Here is a 20,645-nt window from a genome sequence, read left to right on the forward strand (position 1 = left end):
AATAACCAACTCATCATCAAGCTTTGATGATTTGAATCAGCTGTGTAGTGCTAGGGCAAAAACCAAAATGTGCACCCAGGGGGGTCCCAGGAAAGAGTTTGGGAAACCCTGGTCCATGTCATGGAAAGAGCAGGTGCTCTTAATGGTTTCCATACTCAGCCTATATTTAAGCAATAAGGCCCGAGGGGGTGTGGTGCTGTGATGTGATATGGTTGGACTCAGTTGCAGAGAAGAGACCAGACGAGGAATCAGTGGTTAAGGATAAACATAAATACTTTACTGATAAACAGTAGCCGCAGGATCACAGTACACTGGGGAAAAACAACAAACAATAAGTCTCAAAAACTCACTCAGGAACACAGACACAATTCAAGCTTCTGCAAAGGAAACCAGAAAACACACCTTTTAACAGGGAAATCATAATGAGTGAATAGGACACACCTGAGTGTCATTCATTTCTCTCGGACGGTCTATGCCGCCCTCTGGTGACAGGTGGAACCATGACAGGTACAGTATATGGCCAATATACCATGGCTAAGGACTGTTCTTAGGCAATACGCAACGCGGTGTACCTGGATACAGCCCTTAGCTGTGGTATATTGGCAATATACCACAGACACCCGAGGTGCCTTATTGCTGTCATAAACTGGTTATCAATGTAATGAGAGCAGTAAAAATAAATGTTTTGTCATACCCATGGTTTACGGTCTGATATATAACGGCTTCCGGCCAATCAACATTCAGGGCTCGAACCACCCAGTTTATAATAGCTGTTATACAGCTTGTTTCACACATTCTTGAACTTCAACGAGCATGACTCCAATGATTAAAGAATGTCATGCACAGGGGATTTATGAAGATCAATGTGACTGTCATCCTCTAACAGGCCAGTTGCAACACAACATTATGGAGATCATGGGTACGGCATACCACTTATAGCTGTATTCCCACATCACCACTAATGCAGACAACAATACTAAATCAAATGGATGTTTATACCTTCCAAGACATCATTTCATGGGAGAATCCGAAGCAGGGCCTCCATTTTAATTATTATCTTTGGGTGGAAATCTGGTCCTGCTTTGCTCAGCAGCTGGAGCCCTTTCAGGCAAATACATTAATTTGCACCTCTACAACGCTGGCAGCAGCCAGTCGTGAGAATAAAAAACATTAAAATGGCAGGTTTACAAAACAATGATGCAGAGTGTTAAAAAATGTGTCATTTTTGGTGAACAAAAACAGTCCAATTCCAGGAAGAAGGATTAGAACTGGGTGAGACTTTTTCACAACACAGTCAGTCAGTCGGTCGGTCGGGCAGCTGGGCTAACGGGATGTGTGTTTGCTTTGACCTGAATCTGGCACCTGTCCCACTCCTTCAAAACATCTGGGATTGACTTGGTTCCCGGAGATGCTTATTAGAGCCTGGCAAAGTCCACCCATGTATTAAAGTTCTCCATAAAGAGGGGTAATTGCTGCCCACTGGATTACCCAATTCATGCTTGTAATCACACATTCTGCTTGTTTAAAGGGCTACGGCAGAACCAGAGAGGAGGAACAACAGGGTCTCAGTCTGAACCTCCTGCAAAACCTCAGAGGTCGAACAAGTTCAGCACTGTGCCAGGAAGAGTAAGTAAGAGGTAACACGGGGTGAAAGCTAACAGCTTGGCTTGATTTGGCCAGTTTAGCAAAGACATAGTTTGCACTATTTGACACATAAAGGCTTCTGCATGTTTCGGTTTGGCTAGCGCCTAGCCAAAAGAGTGTGCTCGCATACTCCCTTGAAAGACCTTTGCCTGAAAAATGAGAAAAAGCCGCAATAGTGCTGTTTGTCCATCTTAAGATGCCATAGGCAGTATACATTTCAACAAAATAGTCAGAACTGAATGTCGGACACATCCAATGTGCATTATCTCACACCTAGAGAAGATTGTAAAAGGTCGGCACAATATCTGGTAAGGGATGCAATGTGCTTAACTCTTATTCTCTTAATGAATTAAATTAAAGATGAACAAAAGGTGAGCACTCAATTTCTCTTAACACGTCTTTAAATAGACCACAAATATCTGAGTGTGTCTAGGGCAATAGTTAACTTTACATATTGTTCTTTTTCATAAGGTTGTAATTAGTTAAGTGGTTGGTGTTGAGCTTGTTAAGTTGACCCCATGCAGAGAAAGAGGGAGAAGAAAAGGGAAGGGGACAACGAGGGAGCGAAAGAGAGACACAGTGAAGGGAGAGAGTGTCCTTTGGCAGTGTAGTGTTCGTGCTCATGATTGACAGGTATCTGTTGTATCTCTCTTACCCAGGGACTCCAGGGAGGCAGTGTGATGACTGAGTGACACACTGGACTGACAGCTGGGAGTCTGACTGGCTCTTTGGCAACGACTTCAGATTGTGTGATAGAGGAATGTCCATTCAATTAGGATAATGAAAGACAAAGCAGGATCGTAGTGTCTGTGCAAGCACGGGCCAAGATACACCACATGACCAAAAGTATGTTGACACCTGCTCGTCGAACATCTCATTCCAAAATCATGGCCATTAAAATGGAGTTGGTCCCCACTTTGCTGCTATAACAGCCTCCACTCTTTTGGGAAGACTTTCCACTAGATGGCCAGAAACAAATACCTTTCTTCTGAAACTCGTCAGTCTATTATTGTTCTGAGAAATGAAAGCTATTCCATGTGAGAAATTGCCAAGAAACTGAAGATCTCGTACAATGCTGTGTACTACTCCCTTCGCAGAACAGCGCAAACTGGCTCTAACCAGAATAGAAAGAGGAGTGGGAAGACCCAATGCACAACTGAGCAAGATGACAAGAACATTAGAGTGTCTATTTTGAGAAACAGACGCCTCACAAGTCCTCAACTGGCAGCTTCATTAAATAGTATCCGCAAAACACCAATCTCAAACTCAACAGTGAAGAGGCGACTCCGGGATGCTGGCCTTCTAGGCAGAGTTGCAAAGAAAAAGACATATCTCAGACTGGCCAATAAAAATAAAAGATTAAGATGGGCAAAAGAACACAGACACTGGACAGAGAACTCTGCCTAGAGGGCCGATGACTAGGGTGGCTGGAGTTTTTGGCAAATTTTAGGGCCTTCCTCTGAGACCGCCTGGTATAGAGGTCCTGGATGGCAGGAAGCTCGACCCCAGTGATGTACTGGGCCGTACACACTACCCTCTGTAGTGCCTTGCGGTCAGAGGCCGAGCAGTTTCCATACCAGGCGGTGATGCAACCAGTCAGGATGCTCTCGATGGTGCAGCTGTAGAACTTTTTGAGGATCTGAGGATCCATGTCAAATCTTTTCAGTCTCCTGAGGGGGAATAGGCATTGTCGTGCCCTCTTCATGACTGTCTTGGTGTGTTTGGACCATAATAGTTTGTTGGTGATGTGGACACCAAGGAACTTGAAGCTCTCAACATGCTCCACTGCAGCCCCATTGATGAGAATGGGGGTGCTCGGCCCTCCTTTTCCTGTAGTCCACGATCATCTCCTTTGTCTTGATCACATTAAGGGAGAGGTTGTTGTCCTGGCACCACACTACCAGGTCTCTGACCTCCTCCCTATAAGTTGTCTCATCGTTGTCGGTGATCAGGCCTACCACAGTTGTGTCGTCGGGAAACTTAATGGTGGTGTTGGAGTTGTGCTTGGCCACGCAGTCATGGGTGAACAGGGAGTACAGGAGGGGACTAAGCACGCACCCCTGAGGGGCCCCAGTGTTGAGGATCAGCGTTGCAGATGTGTTGTTGCCTACCCTTACCAGCTGGGTGCGGCCCGTCAGTAAGTCCAGGATCCAGTTGCAGAGGGAGGTGTTTAGTACTAGCTTAGTGATGAGCTTTGAGGGCACTCTGGTGTTGAACGCTGAGCTATAGACAATGAACAGCATTCTCACGTTGGTGTTCCTTTTGTCCAGGTGGGAAAGGGCAGTGTTGAGTGCAATAGAGATTGCGTCATCTGTGGATCTGTTGGGGCGGTATGCAAATTGGAGTGGGTCTAGGGTTTCTGGAATGATGCTGTTGATGTGAGACATGACCATCTTTTCAAATCACTTCATGGCTACAGACGTGTAGTCATTTAGGCAGGTTATCTTGGTGTTCTTGGGCACAGGGACTGTGGTGGTCTGCTTGAAACATGTAGGTATTACAGACTCGGCCAGGGACAGGTAGAAAATGTCAGTGAAGACACTTGCCAGTTTGTCAGTGCAAGCTCGGAGTACACGTCCTGGTAATCCGTCTGGCCCTGCGGCCTTGTGAATGTTGACCTGCTTAAATGTCTTACTCACATCGGCTACGGCGAGCGTGATCACACAGTCATCCGGAACAGCTGGTGCTCTCATGCATGCTTCAGTGTTGCTTGCCTCGAAGAGCACATAGAAGTAATTTAGCTCGCCTGGTAGGCTTGTGTCATTGGGCAGCTCGCGGCTGGGCTTCCCTTTGTAGTCTGTAATAGTTTGCAAGCCCTGCAAACATTGGAACATTGCTGTGGAACATTGGAACATTGCTGTGAGGACTTGCTTCCATTCAGCCACAAGAGCATTAGTGAGGTCGGGCACTGATGTTGGGCGATTAGGCCTGGCTTGCAGTCGGCGTTCCAATTCATCCCAAAGGTGTTCGATGGGGTTGAGGTCAGGGCTACTGTGCAGGCCAGTCAAGTTCTTCCACACCGATCTCAACAAACAATTTCTGTATGGACCTCGCTTTGTGCACAGGGGCATTGTCATGCTGAAACAGCAAAGGGCCTTCTCCAAACTGTTGCCACAAAGTTGGAAGCACAGAATTTTCTAGAACGTCATTGTATGCTGTAGCGTTAAGATTTCCCTTCACTAGAACTAAGGGGCTTAGCTCGAACCATGAAAAACAGCCCCAGAGAATGCTTTTCCACTGCTCCAGTGTCCAATGGCGGCGAGCATTACACCACTCCAGCCGAAGCTTGGCATTGCACATGGTGATCTTAGGCTTGTGTGTGGCTACTCGGCCATGGAAACTCATTTCATGAAGTTCCCGAAAAACAGTTACTGTGCTGACCTTGCTTCCAGAGGCAGTTTGGAACTCAGTAGTGAGTGTTGCAATCGAGGACAGACGATTTTCACGTGCTCCTTGCTTCAGCACTCAGCGGTCCCATTCTGTGAGCTTGTGTGGCCTACCACTTCACGGCTGAGCCGTTGTTGCTCCTAGACGTTTCGACTTCACAGCACTTACAGTTGACCGGGGCAGCTCTAGCAGGGCAGAAATTTGATGAACTGACTTGTTGGAAAGGTTGCATCCTATGACTGTGCCACGTTGAAAGCCACTGAGCTCTTCACTATGGCCATTTTATTGCCAATGTTTGTATATGGAGATTGCATGACCCTGTGCTCCAAATAGCTGAATCCACTAATTTGAAGGTGTCCACATACTTTTGTATATATAGTGTATTTACTACAATCACTATTTAATACATATCCAATGCCACTTCCCCTGAGCTGCCCACAAAGACAGCCTACTGCACTAGTAAAGCTATGTCTCATAAGCTCATAGCAGGAGGCCATTCACAGAAGCCAGAGCCATGTTAAATTCATGAAGAGTCGATCGGTGTTGAGTCACATTTTATTTTTCTCTGGCCCCTGCATGCAAAAGACCTGCTTACTTCTCGCCAGGCTACTGAAACAAGAATGAGATGCATTCAAATTTGAAAATGCAAATCTCCTATAATCCCTTAAGCATGGAGGACAGGAGTTATTTTTATTGAGGTGGTGGTGAGATTTCTTCCGCCATGGTAATGATTATGGACAATAATGCGAGAGAGCATATGAACTTGGGAGGGTTCTGAGGGATTGACAGGTAAATAATAAGGTTAGATGTTCATTGATCACATCCCTGACCTAAAACTCTTCTGGTAGTTTCACATTTGCCTTGCTTTGGGTTTAGGTAAAGAAGCCTAAACCTCTAACAAAATGCCTCTTGGGCTAAGGCTGGATGACATCTCTAGTTTTTGGAAAGTCTGGTTTTAGTCTGAGGAAAAAAGTATTTGAAGTAGGAATGTTAATGTTTTGTTGGCCTCATGACCTTGCTCCTTCCTGTAGGCCCCTTAATCCTCTCATGCTGCTGGTTGGGGGGAGGAGGATGACCTTTGGGTTCAATAATGAGACTGCAAGACTGTTATTCTTTGGGCTTGTAATAGTTTTGACCCGGTTGCTATGCTTTGAGGCATCTTGGCTACACAATTGCACATACTGTATCTTCAATCTATAGAGCACTGATAGGCGAATACAGTATATCCTATACTGTCACCCCACCACTATACGTGGGGTGAGAGCTTCCAACACAGCGAAGCAGAACACATCGAGCACTTATCCTCGCGTTTGCCCAACACTGTGAGTCAAAACCTGAATTTGAAAAAGAGACTCATACAGCTGTGAATCAGCTGCGAGCTGTTGCTCAAAACCAGAATTCCTCATAAAACTACAGGAGCAAATGCCTTACATGAGTCATGGCATTTATTCTCTCAGACACTGCGCAAATGACTAAAAGCAACTTTTAAAGAGAGAGGCGCCATTTCCTTTGCATCGAACAAGATGGATATTAATATTTAATGCAGAATAGGAAAATGGAGGCCAATTGAAAAAGCTCTACTTCTCCCTACTCTCAATGAGAAACGGATCAGCGGATGCCTTATGCTTTAAATTATGCAAATCTTAACGGCTCTGTCAGTAGTACTATGCACTTTCCAGATGTATCTCTAGTACTCAACATGAACATGTCAGAATGAAGGAAGAAGTAGGGAGAATGCTAATCGAATCAACCATACAAAACAGGGCTAAAATCAACATTTCGCCACTCAAACGGCTATAGGCCAAAGAGTAACGCTTGAGTTTTGACATTGAGAATTGTTACACACCGGTGGCACTCTCAAACTGCGTAGTGACACTGTGGCATGGATCCAAGGTGGCAGGGAAGTCATGACATTTAGACAACGGTAACATCTACGGAGGAGGCGTGCAGGAGGCGTCAGCCATTCCTCAAAGATTTCTTCCCACGCCAGCTCCCTTGTCAGAGGGAGCGCGAGAATGAGAAGACTCAAGAGGAAAACGGTGACGGATACCGCACTGTATACGATGGCCCTAAAGGGCCTCATCAATGAACGCTCTCACGTGTTGTCAATGGCTTAATAAAGTCCTCTGTTACCATACAAATGGCCATACTCATGACCTACCAAGGTAATATAGGCCTAATCAGTTCAGACATTTACACTAGCACAAAAGCAGCATCCATCAGTGCAACATATCAAGCATTACAAGTGAAAACAGTTTAAAATTGCAGCATTTTTTTTCAAACAAGAGGATCACCGCCCCTGTAAACGGCAGACTCGAATTGGTTGTGTTGGACACCATCTGGTCTGTTGTTTGCTTTCACGGAGCTCCTGCCTCGTTCAGATCTCGGCCCCATGACACTGGGAGATATGGGTTCACACCGTGTCCTGGCAACATGATCTATCCACACTACTGCACCTGACAGACACTATTCTTAGCCCAGGCCAGGAAGACCTTTCTCTCTCTCCCGTTGCACTCCTCTTGGTACTCCAGGGTCATGTTCATTCGGCAACCAACGGGGGGGGAAAAAAAGACTGAACCAGGGTGGGGCTACATGGACTCGTCTAATGAGAAATGCTCATTTGCGTTTTCCATTGCAAAACATTTTACATTGTGTGCCCTAATGTACACAACCCAGGCTGCAGTGGAGAGAGACTGGGCTGGGGCCGTTAATGTACTTGGTTTAGGCACAGCAGGCAGCCAGCCACTCCAAGTCTTCCCTACCAGGTGGCCAGAGGGTAAATAATACCTGGAAATGCCATGCGCTGTGCTGTGTGCAAGGCTGACAGCCTATTGTAGACACTGACTGGCAGTTGTTTGGATTCCATCTTTTGTTTCTGCTACCTGACATCAGACAGTAACAGGGCCACTTAAGACGATTGAACACCAATGTCAGTTATTTCATGAAACCTTTTTTAATGTTAATTAACACCTCTGAACTATCTATCTGTGTTTGCTAGAGTATGAATGTGCATGTCAGCATATCTTCTATATGTTTGTTTCAAAGGCAAACACACCGTCATTGCGTGAAAGTTTATGACCAAAGGCTGGGATAAACTGATTTGTGTGGCAACAATGTTTAATTATTAGTTAGGAGAACGTTTAAAAGCCACCGACAGATCAATTCGATACTGTATCTGGAGTGATGTGAATATTAACTAGTGTGGTAAAATGCAGAGTTGGAAATAGGATTACTGTACAATCGTACTAGCATACTAGCTGCTGGTGTAACAAACTACTCTCATGTCTGGCAGACCCATAAAAGGAGGGCCATAAAACATGGTCTTCACAACCAACAAAGGTCAATTACAGTGGGGTGTGAAATTATTGACACCCTTAATAAAGATGAGCAAATATGACTATATAAAATAAACTATTCAATTACTGAGCTATATTGTATGCTCCAAAGAATTAGGAAATGATATTATTTTATACTAATACAATTGCTCAGAGGAAGAGATTTTGTTTAACAAGTACTACATTTTTTCTTTCATTTAGGGTAGGGGTCAAAATGATTGACACCCCTGTTTTCAATACCTTTCAATACCTCACCGTGCGAGGATTGGACTGAGATTGAGACTAATGTTGATTTTGTGGCCAATTAACCCTTTATTTGTGGATTTTGACGTGTGCTTGGAGTTATTATCTCGCTTTAAGATCCTGTTATGGTCAAGTTTCAGCCTCATGGCAGAGGCAACCAGGTTTTTGGCAAAAATATCCTGGTACTGGGTAAAGTTCATGATGCCGTCGACCTTAACAAAGACCCCAGGACCAGTAGGTATGGGGTTCTTTTCTGCTTATGCCATCTCATTTCGACGCCAAACCCACCACTGGTGTATGTGGCCAAAGAGCTCCATTTTCATGGCATCTGACCAAAGCACCGGTTCCAATCCAAGTGCCAATGCCATTTAACACACTCTGCCCAAGCCTCAACAGGGCTGTCAACAATTTTGACCCCTACTTTTTTCAGAGAAAAAAAGTATTACATGTTGAACAAAATCTCTTTCTATGAGCAATTGTATTCGTTTAAAATAATACACTGCTCAAAAAAAAGGGTGTATTCATTTAAAATAATACACTGCTCAAAAAAATAAAGGGAACACTTAAACAACACAATGTAACTCCAAGTCAATCACACTTCTGTGAAATCAAACTGTCCACTTAGGAAGCAACACTGATTGACAATAAATTTCACATGCTGCTGTGCAAATGGAATAGACAACAGGTGGAAATTATAGGCAATTAGCAAGACACCCCCAATAAAGGAGTGGTTTTGCAGGTGGGGACCACAGCCCACTTCTCAGTTCCTATGCTTCCTGGCTGATGTTTTGGTCACTTTTGAATGCTGGCGGCGCTTTCACTCTAGTGGTAGCATGAGACGGAGTCTACAACCCACACAAGTGGCTCAGGTAGTGCAGCTCATCCAGGATGGCACATCAATGCAAGCTGTGGCAAGAAGGTTTGCTGTGTCTGTCAGCGTAGTGTCCAGAGCATGGAGGCGCTACCTGGAGACAGGCCAGTACATCAGGAGACGTGGAGGAGGCCGTAGGAGGGCAACAACCCAGCAGCAGGACCGCTACCTCCGCCTTTGTGCAAGGAGGAGCAGGAGGAGCACTGCCAGAGCCCTGCAAAATGACCTCCAGCAGGCCACAAATGTGCATGTGTCTGCTCAAACGGTCAGAAACAGACTCCATGAGGGTGGTATGAGGGCCCGACGTCCACAGGTGGGGGTTGTGCTTACAGCCCAACACCGTGCAGGACGTTTGGCATTTGCCAGAGAAAACCAAGATTGGCAAATTCGCCACTGGCGCCCTGTGCTCTTCACAGATGAAAGCAGGTTCACACTGAGCACGTGACAGACGTGACAGAGTCTGGAGATGCTGTGGAGAACGTTCTGCTGCCTGCAACATCCTCCAGCATGACCGGTTTGGCGGTGGGTCAGTCATGGTGTGGGGTGGCATCCATGTGCTCGCCAGAGGTAGCCTGACTGCCTTTAGGTACCGAGATGAGATCCTCAGACCCCTTGTGTGACCATATGCTGGTGCGGTTGGCCCTGGGTTCCTCCTAATGCAAGACAATGCTAGACCTCATGTGGCTGGAGTGTGTCAGCAGTTCCTGCAAGAGGAAGGCATTGATGCTATGGACTGGCCCGCCCGTTCCCCAGACCTGAATCCAATTGAGCACATCTGGGACATCATGTCTCGCTCTATCCACCAACGCCACGTTGCACCACAGACTGTCCAGGAGTTGGCGGATGCTTTAGTCCAGGTCTGGGAGGAGATCCCTCAGGAGACCATCCGCCACCTCATCAGGAGCATGCCCAGGCGTTGTAGGGAGGTCATACAGGCACGTGGAGGCTACACACACTACTGAGCCTCATTTTGACTTGTTTTAAGGACATTACCTCAAAGTTGGATCAGCCTATAGTGTGGTTTTCCACTTTAATTTTGAGTGTGACTCCAAATCCAGACCTCCATGGGTTGATAAATTGGATTTCCATTGATTATTTTTGTGTGATTTTGTTGTCAGCAAATTCAACTATGTAAAGAAAAAAGTATTTCATAAGATTATTTCATTCATTCAGATCTAGGATGTGTTATTTTAGTGTTCCCTTTATTTTTTTGAGCAGTATATAATTTCCCAATTTTTTGGGAGCATATAATAAACTCAGTATTTGAATTATTTATTTTATACAGTAATTTTTGCTAATCTTTATCAAGGGTGTCAATCATTTCAGACCCCACTGTACATTTGTAGAGGATGAGAAAGTACAGTACGCCTTCGGTGTGGACTGTGGAGTATCAAATGAGGAGTACACTGTACATTATGCCCAAGGCGAGATTCCCGTGCCATCTGAACTCCTCTGCTTTTCAGTGAGACAGGACACTGTCTGCCTGCCGCAATGCCATAAAACCAATCATTCATAAATCTCCCGACGCGCCCAAAGGGGGAGGGACATTATATCACTACTTCATACAAACAGTGGCCATCATTCCAGGTGAGAAAACCTCCTGTCGACGCACAGATATGAAGCCTTATTCTGAGACCAGGTCTTGTGGTAGCGGTTGCCAGGCGTGCTACACTTTAGTAATGTATGTTGGGTCAATGGGTTGTTATGATGGATCAGGTTTAACTGCAGTCTTATTCTATATCTTCATTAAGGAGGTCCTCCCTTAAAGGCAAGATATTCCAACACGAACATCGGCCATGCGCAGAGGGTGACCATCCTATAGCCTCTGGCCACAGAACATCGGCCGTAATTTCCCAACGATTCTACATTGAATCGTTATCACTTGTCGACACCCAGCAGATGATCTACCGCGCATGGCTGATGTTCGTGTGGGTCTGTCTTGTTTTTTGGAATTCTATCCAACAGGCCTAACCAGATAGATTCGTAAGCAATTCTTGAAGACTAACGTAATACTTTTTGGGTATTTTCATCTTGATGCTTGCTTTTTTTAAATTTTGTCTGAAGTCTGTGTTCCACAATGACAGATAATCCAACACTCTGCATGAAAGTGTACATGTAATTCAATCTGATTGGATATCATCCATGGCCATTGTTATATCTTAACACCCCTGGACTCCCAACGATGTGATGAGGGGGGGATTCATTTCTGTTAAGTGCTTTTGCATAACAGCGAGTGTTTATGTAAGACATGACATGACTTGCCCGTTTCCCATGCAGGGTACATCGCAGTGGGTGTCATTCCACATGGAGTAGCTGTTACCCAGGCCCGAAAGTCTGCATTGGATCATCAGGAAGCGGCGGTCATTAGAGAGATCTCTTAAAGCAAGGCAGCACTTATAGCCAGCCAGGACATGACAGGGGCTTACAAGGGCTAGCTATGCCTGTGGCTTGGACTGAGCTGAGGGTTTTGGTGGCCATTAGGATCATTGTTTGCTTGAGGACGTGTCAGTTACAGTAACCACATCAATTTGATCACTGTAAAATCATGTAGGCCTACTGTAAAGTACTGTAACTGTAAAGTTCAACTATTCTTGTTAGTTAAGATACATCAACTTTCTCCATGACAGCCGTAGGTGCACGTTGTTGTCCCCTGTTCCCCCCCTTCTGTCTCACAACAAAGACTTGGAAGTGCAACATTGAGCAGTGACGCCTGTACAAAACTATGCAAATATATGTGCCTGTCAATCATCATTCTCACACAGTCCCTCAACAGTCATGAATTTACATTGAAACAAGAAGAGATAAGATGTACTTTATTGTCCATTAATTTACAGAGAACGGAAATGTGTCTTTATGCTCACACCACCACCCCCCGAGATACACACCCACATACCTCGAGGGGCTGGAAGCAATGGGTCAGCCGCAGTGCAGTGCCCCTGGAGCAATTACAGGGGGTTAAGTGCCTTGCTCATGGGCACAACGACAGGCGATGGTATCTAGCATGATTATCTGGTCTGAGCTGGGATTGAAACCAGCTACCCTCCAGTTACTTTCCCGCTTGTCTAACTACTGGGTCATTCCATCACTGTAGTCCCATCCTCACCGCTACTACTATTGCTGTAATAGTGGATACGAGCATGGTATGATGGAAAATGTGTGTCTCTCTAGGGAGGATTATTTTGGCAAAGATCTCTTCCCTGCCCCCCTGGGGTTAAGTGGTGAAGGGGAGTTGGGCTGCAGGGGGCGGAGGGCTCACTCATCGATGGGCCTCTTTCATTATCCACTGCTCCCTGGACTAGTGATTATCTCCCCAGCTAGGCAACAGATAAAGGTCCTCTTACAGGTCAGGGTAGAGTAGAGTCGCTCCACCAGGGCCCTTGGGGAAGAATAGAACTCCAAAGGGCATGGAATGTACACTCCTTCCGAATAGGATGATAAGAAACCAAGGATGGGGGGGGCTTTGTCTCAATTAAATAAAATGATCTATGTGGCATTGCTACACACAAGGATATACCACAACATTTGAAATTCTTAATTTCATAAAACAACAAACTTTTGAATGTAGTTTTTATGATGTACACACGTTTCACGCTCGTAGATTGTTGTTATCTTCTGCCAATAAAAGTAGTGCGCACTATAGTCAGAGTCTCCATGTGTAGCAATGTGAAGTGGGAGATCTCTAATCAATGGAAAATGTCAATCAAATTACGTAATTAAGTTAGCTAAAAGTGAAGGAGTAGGCTACAATGAGCAACTGACAGGTAGGCTGTTGTTTAATCTGAATGGAGTTAGCTAGCTGGCTAGTTAACATAGCTAGTCTCTCTCTCTCTCTCTCTCTCTCTCTCTCTCTCTCTCTCTCTCTCTCTCTCTCTACCCGCCCATCACCCGCCCATCACCCGCCCTGCTGTAACGCACACGTCTCTCCAGAGTCGCGCAGACTGTGCAGCAAGTAATTGTCTAAGTTTAAACAAAGGTTACCAAATAATACATGTATTTCAACTGTTTTTCAAAACATTCATGAGATTATTTGAATAGTGAAATTATTTCAAATGCCTATCCATGTTTTATCTTAAAAAGGGATGGAATTGTGTGATGACTCAACACATTGCTTTTGTCATGCTTTCTGAGGTCCATCTAGCTGTCCTTGTGTAAGGGCTGCACAAACACCCAAACCAGAAACTAAGATTGCCCCAAATAAGCAGTGCACTAGAAAGCTTTGAAATCAAGTAGCCGAGTTGGCGACTACTTAGCCTGGGTGCCAGTCTGTTTCTGCTTTCTTGCCAACTCCTTATGGAATTGTCGTGTTTGGCATGACAATGAGTGACAAGGAGTTGGCAAAGTAAGATAACACAAACAGACCTGGGACCAGGCTAGTCACTGCTAGCTAGGGTTTTTGCAATGATGTATAAATTGACAGCGATTGCTAATACAAACATGACACACAATTGAGAAAGAGGAAACAAGGCCTGGAAAAGCCAACATGAGCCAACTTAGTACAAATCTGCTCCTCGTTCACTCAGCCTATCCCCATCACACAGAACTAACCTACGCCTTGACCTCTTTCTCCCCTCTCTATCCATATGAAATTCTGCGACTAGTGAGGACCGGCCGCCTGACAACTTGCCCGCTCGACTCCATCCCCTCATCCCTTCTCCAGACCATCTCTAGAGACCTTCTCCCATTCCTCACTTCCCTCATCAACTCATCCCCGATCACTGGCTGCGTCCCGTCTGACTTCAAAATGGTCCGAGTCGCTCCCCTCCTCAAGAAACCAACACTAGACTCGTCTGACGTCAAAAACTACATACCAGTATCCCTTCTTTATTATCTTTCCAAAACACTTGAGCGTGCTGTCTCTGACCAACTCTATCTCTCTATCTCGCTATCTCTCTCATAACGATCTTCTTGACCCTAACCAGTCAGGCTTCAAGACGGGTCACTCAACCGAGGCTGCTCTTCTCTGTGTCACAGAGGCTCTCCCCACTGTCAAAGCTGACTCTCTCTCCTTTGTTCTCATCCTCCTAGATCTATCCGCTGCAGTCGACACCGTGAACCATAAGATCCTCCTCTCCACCATTTCAGGGCTGGGCATCTCAGGCGCTGCACACTCTTGGATTGCATCCTACCTAGCAGGCCACTGACCAGGTGATGTAGAGAGGATCTGTGTCTGCACCACGTACTCTCACTACTGGTGTCCCCCAGGGCTCGGTTCTAGGCCCTCTCCTCTTCTCTCTATACACCAAGACATTCCGCTCCATCATATCCTCACATGGTCTTGCCTATCATTGCTATGAGGATGGCACTTAACTACTTTCTCCAGGTGGTGACACGCATCTCTGCGTGCCTGGCAGATATCTCAGCTTGGATGTCGGTCCACCACCTCAAGAACAACCTCGACAAGACTGAGCTGCTCTTCCCCCCGGGGAAGGCCTGCCCACTCCAAGACCTCTCCGTCACGGTTGTCAACTCCACAGTGTCCCCCTCCCAGAGTGCAAAGAACATTGACGTGACCCTGGACAACACCCTGTCGTTCTCTGCAAACATCAAAGCAGTGACTCGCTCCTGCAGGTTCATGCTCTACAACACTCTTAGAGTACGACCCTACCTCACACAGGTGAGGTAGGGTCCTAATCCAGCCACTTGTCTTCTCCCGTCTGGACTACTGCAACTCGCTGTTGGCTGGGCTCCCCGCTTGTGCCGTCAAACCCCTACAACTTATCCAGAACGCTGCAGCCCGCCTGGTGTTCAACTTTCCCAAGTTCTCCCATATCACCCCTGCTCCTCCACACACTCCACTGGCTTCCAGTTGAAGCTCGCATCCACTACAACACCATAGTACTTGCCTACAGAGCAACAAGAGGAACTGCCCCTCCCTACCTTCAGGCTATGCTCAAACCCTACATCCCAACCCGAGCACTCCGCTCTGCCACCTCTGGTCTTTTGGCTTTCCCACCCCTATGGGAGGGCAGCTCCCGCTCAGCCCAGTCCAAGCTCTTCTCTGTCCTGGCACCCCATGGTGGAACCAGCTTCTCGCTGAAGATAGGAAAGCAAAGTCCCTGCCCATCTTCAGAAAACATCTGAAACCCTATCTCTTCAAAAAAGTATCTTAAATAATCCCCAGGTGATATGTGGTTGTCCCACCTAGCTATCTTCAGATGAATGCACTAACTGTAATTCGCTCTGGATAAGAGCGTCTGCTAAATGACTCAAATGTAAATGTAAAATAGATTACATCAAAAGCGTGTCTCTGCCTGCCACAGAATTACTGTCTTCCTAATGCCCACATTGATTTCTTCCCATGTCTAGGTGAAGGGACGGGGTAGGTTTAACCTAATCAGTCACTCCAACAAGCAGGATTGATCTGGCTTCTGACAGACACCAAATTGTTTCTGCCTGCTTGAGACACATGACAAAGGCTTTGGCTTAACGTCTTGTTTTGCCTTTCACATGGATGTCAATGGAAAACAACACATGGATATCGGTTGTAATTGTTGACAGAAAATGTCTTCCTTTGGCTAGTATTTCAACCTCTGGAGCCCTGCTTACCTAGTCTGTGTCTGAATGCAATCAAACCACTGTCTGATAAGGTCTGAGGAGTAATATCGGCCAACTAACTCCTAAGGATATAAAACCAATATACTTAACATTGCCTATAGCTTGTTCTGCTTAGGACAGAAACAAACTCTTATAAGCATTTGGTTCACCATGAGTAAAGACAACAATAATACCATGTGCTGGAATAGAAAGATGTGTGTCCAGCCAGACTAACCTTTCCCCTATTGACTTCTTTATTGAACATCTAAATGCACTCAGTATGCTGCCAGCCTGGACACACCTAGGGCTGCAGAATGGTGCAACAGGAATTCTAAACAATGTGACTCAGTGGACAGCACTGAGCACTTACTCAAAACAGTCCAGTTTTTTTATTGTATCAATGAGCTCATTGTCCTATAATTTATGATTCAGCTCGAGCGCATAAGAATTACACAATAGAACAAAAGCACTCATCATGTAGCTTGATAAGTGTTCTGTATTATAACCATGTAATAGGCCAATCATCATTCATACATATTAGAGAAGCAGTCAACAGTAAAGGTAATAGCGTGATTCCAAGGAAAGGTCAACCTGAGTATGTACAGATAAAGTTAGTCATTTCCAAATGAAACCACGTTCTTAAGGTTTACACACTGTATGTGTGCCATTTAGAGGTTGAATATAAAATACAAAAGATTGAAGTGCCTTTGAATGGGTATGGGAGTAGGTGTCGGTTTGTGTCAAGAACTGCAACGCTGCTGGGTTTTTCACACTCAACAGTTTCCCCTGTGTATCAAGAACGGTCCACCACCCAAAGGACATCCAGCCAACTTGATACAACTGTGGGAAGCATTGGAGCCAACACTGGCCAGCATCCCTGTGGAACACTTTCGACACCTTGTAGAGTCCATGCCCCAACAAATTGGGGCTGTTCTGAGCGCAAAGGGGGAGGGGGGGTACAACTAAATATTGTGAAGGTGATCCTAATGTTTGGTATACTCAGTGTATGTTGGAGTTCAGGCTTTATTTGACTAGTTTAATTAGGAAATTACTTTAATTTGGACAATTACAGAGTGTGAGGCCAAGTCTCAAAAAAGGTTTATCAGACAACCAAATTGTATGGCTTTTAGAAAGGGGCTCACAGCTGTCCCACGGTGTTAGATATGACGATGAGATGTTATGAAGCAATACAGACCAAATTGAAGGGTCTTGAGTTTTGTTTGCATGTTCTGCTATCTTGTAAAGATAGGGGGGTGACTGGGACAGGCAATGTAACATCCATAATGTTTTTTAGGAAAGGTTTTTGTAAAACAATCACCTTACATGTTACACCTTAAACCTCACTTTGCACCTTATTTTTCTGGATTATGTGTGTATTGTTTTGAGTTTTTATTGATCGGTATTACTGCACTGTTGGAGCTAGAAACACAAGCATTTTGCTGCACCTGCGAAAACATCTGCAAATCTATGTACGTGACCAATAAACTTTGATTTGATTTTACATTGGATCATCTTGAAACGTCCTCTGTAGTTTTATATGGTCAACAAGGTTTTATATGGTCTATAATTGGTTTCTCTCTTTTCATTGTCAGTATCCTTGTGCAGCGGTATGATATACGTAACATCCATAAAGGTTGCGGACGTGGCGGATTTTGATGTATCACGTCTTAGCTTCAGAAGCTTGTGCATCGACAGATATTTTGTTCTGAGAAGTACACTTCAGACTTTTCCTGAAGCAATTGTTGATATCTCTAAAATCATGTGTTCTAGCGAAGATTCTCTTGGAAAATATATGCTGAAACGCATGTGTCATACATGGCAGTACTGTTTTTTTAGATAGAAAGATGAGAAGCGTATTTAATCGACAATCTGTGAATAGATGGTGTTTATTAAGTCACATGCACAGGGCCACAGATGTAGTTGAAATGTATAGTGAAATACAGTGCAGGTGTGAATGAAACATTAATACAAAATTAAATAATAATAATATATACATATTTACAACTGTGAATGATAAATAGTCCTGGAGTGTATATTTTAAATGAAAAGCCTCCCAAAATATACTGACTTCATTCAGTGTCCAGAAAAGTGGATTGGCAGTAAAGGCACATGTATAGTCTAATTTACATATTTTGTTACAATATTTCAGAAAAATGTTGATACAAAAACATCTTATATTTGTGTCTACATTCAACTGGTAGAGGTTATTTGTTATATACACTACCGGTCAAAAGTTTTAGAACACATTCAAGGGTTTTTCTTTATTTTTAAAATGTTCTACATTGTAGAATAATAGTGAAGACGTCAAAACTTTGAAATAACACGCATGGAATCATGTAGTATCCAAAAAAGTGTTAAACAAATCAAAATATATTTTAGATTTGAGATTCTTCAAATAGCCACCCTTTGCCTTGATGACAGCTTTGCACAGACTTACAAACTCACAGACTTTTGCAAATATGTTCAGTCTCCCCAAAAAGCTTGTCCATTTCATGTACAATCCATATCTTTATTTCTCCAACATGCCAATATTTAGAAGTTCAGTTTTGGGGGGTACTATAGACACACACATCTATATTTTGTTTTTCTATTCTGTGAGACATTAAAGTTGTGATTTTGCATGCAAACGTAACGTCCATAACGCTGGAATCGCCCAGTAAAAGGTGAGATGCTACACATGAATGAAAGTCTCATTCATGAATTGTTGCATCCTATCGATGTGCCCTCCCTCTCCTCTCCTAGAAGCATTAGTACCATTTTTGAAATGAGAACATCGTAAGAGTGTCACTGGCGGGTTTATGGTAACGTGTGACAGACAAAGTGACCCAGAAACCAGCAAACATACTGATGTGTAATCAATGAGTGGAAAAACACTGGGAGCGACGGCGGGAGGCGGTGTGTGTGTATGCGAGTGTTGTTGGCCAACCGTGTCTGTCATGCGAAGTACGCTGTGTTGGAGAGAGATAGGAGGGAGGTCAGGCAGTTGTGGGAAGCACGGCGGAAGCCACGGGTGTCCCACAGAGATAACCTTCAGTTTCAATGCTGAAGCCTTATCTTCTCTAGAACTATAGAAGCAGCACTTGCTACTCACTAGGCAGGGCCATTCTGTTCTGATGCAGTTGTTGATGATGGAGTTGGTTTTTCTAACTGTCTTCCAGACAGGTCTGATGAGCTACATTGTATTGTATTAACCATATTGGCCACACCATTGTGGTCAGCATTGCCTCTGTGTTGCCCTTATCATTAGTGAGGCAGGTTGTATCTGCAATGTGGCTAAATATCATATTCATACAATTGTATTACTGTATAATACAGCAAGTGCAATTTCTTAATAGTCTAACAATCATAAATCAACACAGATAATTTGTAAAAAGATAATAATTGTCAAACCATTGCCGGTATAAGCTCTTAATGATATGAGGGTTCGGTTCAATAAGTAGTCCATCACTCCACAATAATTGTGTGTTCCATGCAATTAATTTGATAAGCGCCCACGCCCTTTTCTGTTAAAGAATAGAACTGAGGGGCGGTTTAAAGACTACTGTAGGGGTTGCACCTGCTGCTGCTACAACAATACAGACATCCAGGCACCACCATCCATCCCCCAATAATAGGTTATTAGATACATTACGACGGATAGGCCAAGCAGACGTCTCATGTTCCAAACGGACTGATGTTTTTTTTTCTTGTCTCCCCTTTAGCTGTTAATATGTGTAGCCTACAAGGCAGCAATGGAAACGCCTGCAGCAGTTGATTCACCGGCGTAACCAAATAGATAAACCAACCTGCTCCTTTCGCTTTTGCCAGCGACCGCATGGGCTTTCTTCGAGGATTTCACTCTCATCTTCACTCTCCTCCTCCTTCCCCTCGGACCCTGAATTCCTCTCCGGGACGGACATAGTCATTGTATTCCGTGTTTTATGTTATTCCCCGTTGGTTTCACTCGAATGTAGCGCAGACGTCGCGCGCGAATAAAGGTTTCACAAAACACCTTAGAAATGTACGCCGTATAAAGTTCAAATAAAAAGCTTCAATAAATTATGTAATATTCATGTTATTATGTTAAACAAGGAAAAAGGTTCCAGTCTAGTGTGCGCACTCAACTGTATGCAAAATAGATTGCGAAATGTTGCCCCTACTATCCGTATTCACAGATGAAGAGCAAAACCACTCGTATGGAAAAAGCCTGTATGGGAAAGACGAAGTTGTTTTCCGATGCCTCCCTTTGTTTCGTTATTTACGTTTACCATTTACGGCATGAAGTATTTGTTTTTTACATATATCACCACCATGCGTCATGTCGGTGTTGTTGGTTCATTTGCTTCACCTATGTGAAGCTAGACACTAACGATTAGCCACAAAAGTAGAATTGGTGGTTCGCCTTCAAAATAAAAGTCCCTAATTGAAAGTGCTGCAAACGGATATAAATCAGTCTACTCAGTGACACCCACACAGAACACAACCGTGAAGAGTTTACACAAATATTAGCGTCATAGTTCTTATTGTGGAACTTTAACTATAGGGAATCAACTCACTATCCAGGATATTGGACCATGAACATCTACCCCCAAGCCATAAAACTGCTAAATAGTTAGTCCAGCTCGCTATTTGGTTAACTGCGCATTGACCCA

The 20,645-nt window shown here is 44.5% G+C and overlaps 1 protein-coding gene across 1 annotated transcript in view; it reads right to left on the reverse strand.

The window, feature by feature from the left end:
- LOC115195748 (nuclear receptor-binding protein 2) overlaps positions 1 to 20,365 on the reverse strand; it is a 63,017-nt gene extending 42,652 nt beyond the window's left edge. The window contains exon 1 of the mRNA XM_029755949.1: positions 19,800 to 20,365. Within this exon, the coding sequence (XP_029611809.1) occupies positions 19,800 to 19,919 (120 nt within the window). The 5' untranslated portion in view covers positions 19,920 to 20,365. The remainder of the gene's footprint in view (positions 1 to 19,799) is intronic.
- Between the last annotated feature and the right edge of the window lie 280 nt (positions 20,366 to 20,645).

This window comes from Salmo trutta, chromosome 6, assembly GCF_901001165.1.
Source record: "Salmo trutta chromosome 6, fSalTru1.1, whole genome shotgun sequence".
Lineage (NCBI taxonomy): Eukaryota > Metazoa > Chordata > Actinopteri > Salmoniformes > Salmonidae > Salmo > Salmo trutta.